The sequence below is a fragment of the Rhea americana genome, unplaced genomic scaffold (genome assembly GCF_003343005.1).
Source record: "Rhea americana isolate MKP2758 unplaced genomic scaffold, rheAme1 scaffold_12, whole genome shotgun sequence".
Taxonomy (NCBI): Eukaryota; Metazoa; Chordata; class Aves; order Rheiformes; family Rheidae; genus Rhea; species Rhea americana.
In genome coordinates, this window is record NW_028185261.1 from 5,360,895 (window position 1) to 5,364,815 (window position 3,921).

General features: G+C 37.0%; 1 protein-coding gene across 12 annotated transcripts in view; it reads right to left on the bottom strand.

The window, feature by feature from the left end:
* Positions 1-3,921, bottom strand: part of HNRNPA3 (heterogeneous nuclear ribonucleoprotein A3) — an 18,802-nt gene that overhangs the window by 13,103 nt on the left and 1,778 nt on the right. For 7 of the 12 annotated variants that reach the window (XR_014897945.1, XR_014897944.1, XM_085322403.1 and 4 more), the window contains exons 2-3: positions 3,465-3,636; positions 1,451-1,562 (exon numbers count right to left, since the gene is read on the bottom strand). Coding sequence is in view for 10 of the 12 variants with exons in the window: in XM_085322403.1 (XP_085178529.1) it covers positions 1,451-1,562; positions 3,465-3,472 (120 nt within the window). In the remaining 2 variants the exon portion in view is untranslated. Of the gene's footprint in view, positions 1-1,450; positions 1,563-3,464; positions 3,640-3,921 lie in introns of all 12 variants that reach the window. The other 5 variants (XM_085322429.1, XM_085322446.1, XM_085322420.1 and 2 more) reach the window with 3 other exon arrangements.

The window sequence follows — 3,921 nt, forward strand, 5'->3', positions numbered from 1 at the left end:
CACGTCCCGGCGCCGCAGCGGGAGCGCGCAGCCAGGCCGGCGGCGCCGGCATTTCCTTCCCTCCGCAACATCCTTTCCCGAAGTAACTGTTCTAACTACAGCCTCTCACGTCCTATCTAAACCCGGAACACTCAGCTCAGTCTACCCGTACCACCTTTTCGGTAGGGGAGGGGGACCACCCCCAAGTGACTCCTCTTTCCTGTCGAAAAGGTCTCACAGTTTTGGCACAATGTATGACCTTTATTTCAAATTAGTCAGAAACCGTATCTTCACATGGCAGGGGCTTTAAATAATCAACGTTTTGAAGTTGCAGTACTCCCATCAAAAGGCACTGTCCTCACATAACTCCCCTGTGCTGTATCTCTGAAAAAGTTAACACCAACAAGTTCCACAGAATGCCTCTCGCTATAACCACAGTTTATCTGCAGCGAAACGGGTGAAGTTAAACTGCCCAATCCCCCCGGCAGTCCAATCTCCAAGGCTAGCTCCTGAAACTCAGAAGCTCACAGACAACCAGGGCCTAATAAACTCTCTCTGGGAAACATTTTCTCCAGTAACTTAATAGCCTTTAAGTACCTTCCAGGTAAAGCTACTTTTGTTAACTACAAAAGCTTAGTTTGCAGGCAGCTGAGTAACCAAAGTTATATTGTATCCCAAACCCAAACCTGACTACTAATGCATTCTTTTCAGAAGAATACTTTGATACAAAAAAAMCTTACACTACAGGATACATGCAGGTTTGTTCAAAACTAAGTATGTACTTGCCCCTTCAGATTACAGGAGTGTACCATCTCCAGAAAAAAGATGGCTTAACTAGCAAAATATCCAGCCATGCTGGAAAACAAATGTTAGAAAGGAAACAAATCAGTATAAAGAGACAGAAAATGGCTCAGAGGCTATATAAGCATATTTAACATCCTCTTTGCTGGTCTTAAAATTATGTTCTGAACGGTACGAAGGCTTTCTTTCCCCCTTCCATTTCTGCATCCTACCCCATCCTCCCAGAATAGTCCCAATCTTCACCAGACACCTCATTCAGTCTACACTTCTGCTATAAACAAACAAAAGAAAACAATTATTTTTTACTTAGTACAGCCTCATTTTCATCTGCAGTATTAGGCAGTTATTTGTATTAAAAAGAATCTGTCGTTATTCCCATTAAAAACAGGATTTTGAAGATCAAAAAAAAATCAAGTTCCTGATGATGTTCTGAGTGCAAAAATTCCTTGAAAGTTTGCTACACCTTGTTCCAATCACAAACAATAAGGACATATTTGATCTCTTTCGTCATAACAAAAAAACAGGAAAGTTGAACTTCCCCATTATGCTTAACACTCAAATCCTTAAAATTGTAAGGCTCAAAATTAACCCATCAAATGGAAATATTCAAGTTTTACTACTCTTTTCTCTTTAAAACTACACTTTTTAATGAAAAAAGCAGTAGTCTCACCTGTGAGGATCGTCTTCCTTTCCTCTTGTAGTCTTCAACATCTCTTTCTTCTTTAAGAGCAGCCATTTTGGAAGGGTACTCTGTATCAGCCTTTCTTTTTGATCTAGGAAACCTAGAAAACAGGTTGGATAAGTCAGTACTTACCCYGAATCCTAGGAAACAGGGCCTTCTTTGGCTGGAACAAATGGCTTTACAGGAAAAAATGAGGGAGGAGCAAAATTAAACATTTAAAATATTTAAAAGTGTAAAAATCCTCTGCCTATTTTGCTCAGTTAAGAAGAGCTGCAGAAAGAACATCTGCTGTCTATAGGTCTGTCTATAACTGTTAGAATAACTAGGAACAATCTAAAACTTTAATCTGTAGGAAAAAAAATGTTAAATGTTGTTTTACATAAYTATCATGACTACAACTGGTAAAGGGCAAGCAAATTCCACTTTTGATACCCAAAATTCAAATCAAATTCTATTTCTCTAGATTTTATGCCTGAAATATTTAATGTTTTACAAATAAAGCTTATTAGCAGCAATCTTATGCATGGCCTACTGTTATCAGCGACCCAGCAGCCTATAAAATTGGAACACTAGAGGCTGCATTAAAAAAAATGTACCCTGCACTGAAAAACATTTTCCTTAAAATATCAGTGCAGAAGTTTTKTACTGATTTGGTTCTTGTGACTGTTATCCAACATCTTTTTACATGCCTAACTGCTCACAATAAAGATGTTAACATATTTATGTAACATGTCATTGCAAAACAAAGCAAGTATTTCACAAATAAGGTTATGAGTGAACCCATACATAAGCATTCAAACAAAAAGATGGTTCCCTTTAATCTTTACTATTTGAAGTTTACTCAGATCATTAAGTTACTTGTCTTACTATACTTTAGTAGCATCTTCAGCAACAATTCACTATTAGTTTGGATGTTGCTTTAAATTTACTACAGTAGCCAAAGTAGAACTCTTTAATGAAATAACATGCTACTCTAAAACTGCATTTATGTTACATGGAAATTATTGATATTTACAAGATTAGGTGCATCTCTAAAATTTTATTCCTGCAAAAACCATATTGGGAAAGGCAGGCAGGTCTCTTAACGACCAACAGTATGTACTGTTCTTCAGAGTGAAAATTATTACTTAAAATGATTTCATGTTGAAATACAGCTTCAAATTAAGATCTTCAAATTAAATCTGGTTGCAAAATCATGAACATTGTGATCAGCCATTTTAAAAGCTTTTATGAAGTAACATTAAGAGTTTTGTTTACCTCTCTACAGAAGTATTAAGCCTGCTCTTCTTGTAATCCTTCAAACTAAACATTAGCCAAAGTAGAGCAGATAGGGCATAGTTTCCTAACACCTCCTRAGCTGTTAGAATTCCTTAAAGCGTGCTGGGGAGGTAGGAAACAGAATACTGACAAGTCAAAAGCTTTTGAAAAAGTAGCTGCATAGCAATAGAAATCTTCAGGAATTGCTAGGAAGAGAAGGTATAAGACTGTTTAGGTATCTACTGGAGACATGAAAAATACGCAGTCCCTCTCTCACACTGTTATCTGCTGCTTTCCCCAGTGGGACTCCATGTTGGCCAGCTCATAGGCATAATCTCTGCTATGATGGCCTCTGAAGACCAGATGGGCAAAGGAGAATTGTCTCATTGCTGACACATACTATCCACTAAACRGAACACAGTGCCATTCCTATTTTTTAATCACAGAAATTTAAGACATTTTTATACTGTTTTTTATACTTTATCAACAAAATACTGTATTCAACTTTWAATTAAAACATACAGAACATTTTATTAACTGAGCTTAATTAGCACTGAAACAGCTGTATACTACAACTTAAGCACAAAACTGAAAATAATCTCAGAACAAATTTGCTAGCTACAGTGAACAGAAAGCTACTAGGGGATGCCTCRTTACTCAAAGGAATTTATACTACTATATCTCTTAAAGAGGCAACAAGCAAGATAGTAGAGGGGAAATAGACATTCCCAAGATGAAAGTTTACCTGTCCATTCAGAGAATACTATGGAGATGTATTGGTCTTTTTTGTAAATAGCTAAAGTTGGACCTAATGWGCATACAGTATATGGTGCCAAACCTAAGAGTTAAAGCAGCAAAACAATAGATTTTCAGCTCTAAGTGTGTTGGCAGTTTATTCCCAACGCCAACAGGAACGTCTGCTGGGAAAAAAACAAGAAGATATTAGCTTAATAACTTATGTGATGGGTTTCCAAACTTTATTGAAGCATGTTCAAATGCTCTGAAGCCATCATCCCTCCCATTTGTCAAACTATACAACAACCCTGAAGCAACTAAAACAATTGCTTACATGGAAAGTGGAGTTATTTTTAGCTGTTTTGCTAAGGGATCCAGTTTCTTCTCTACTTTTAAGGAAGGAACAGAAGCTAGTATGAGTTGTTGGTTTCTCTGTTCTCAATTCTATGTTTCAGCTTGCAATAAAG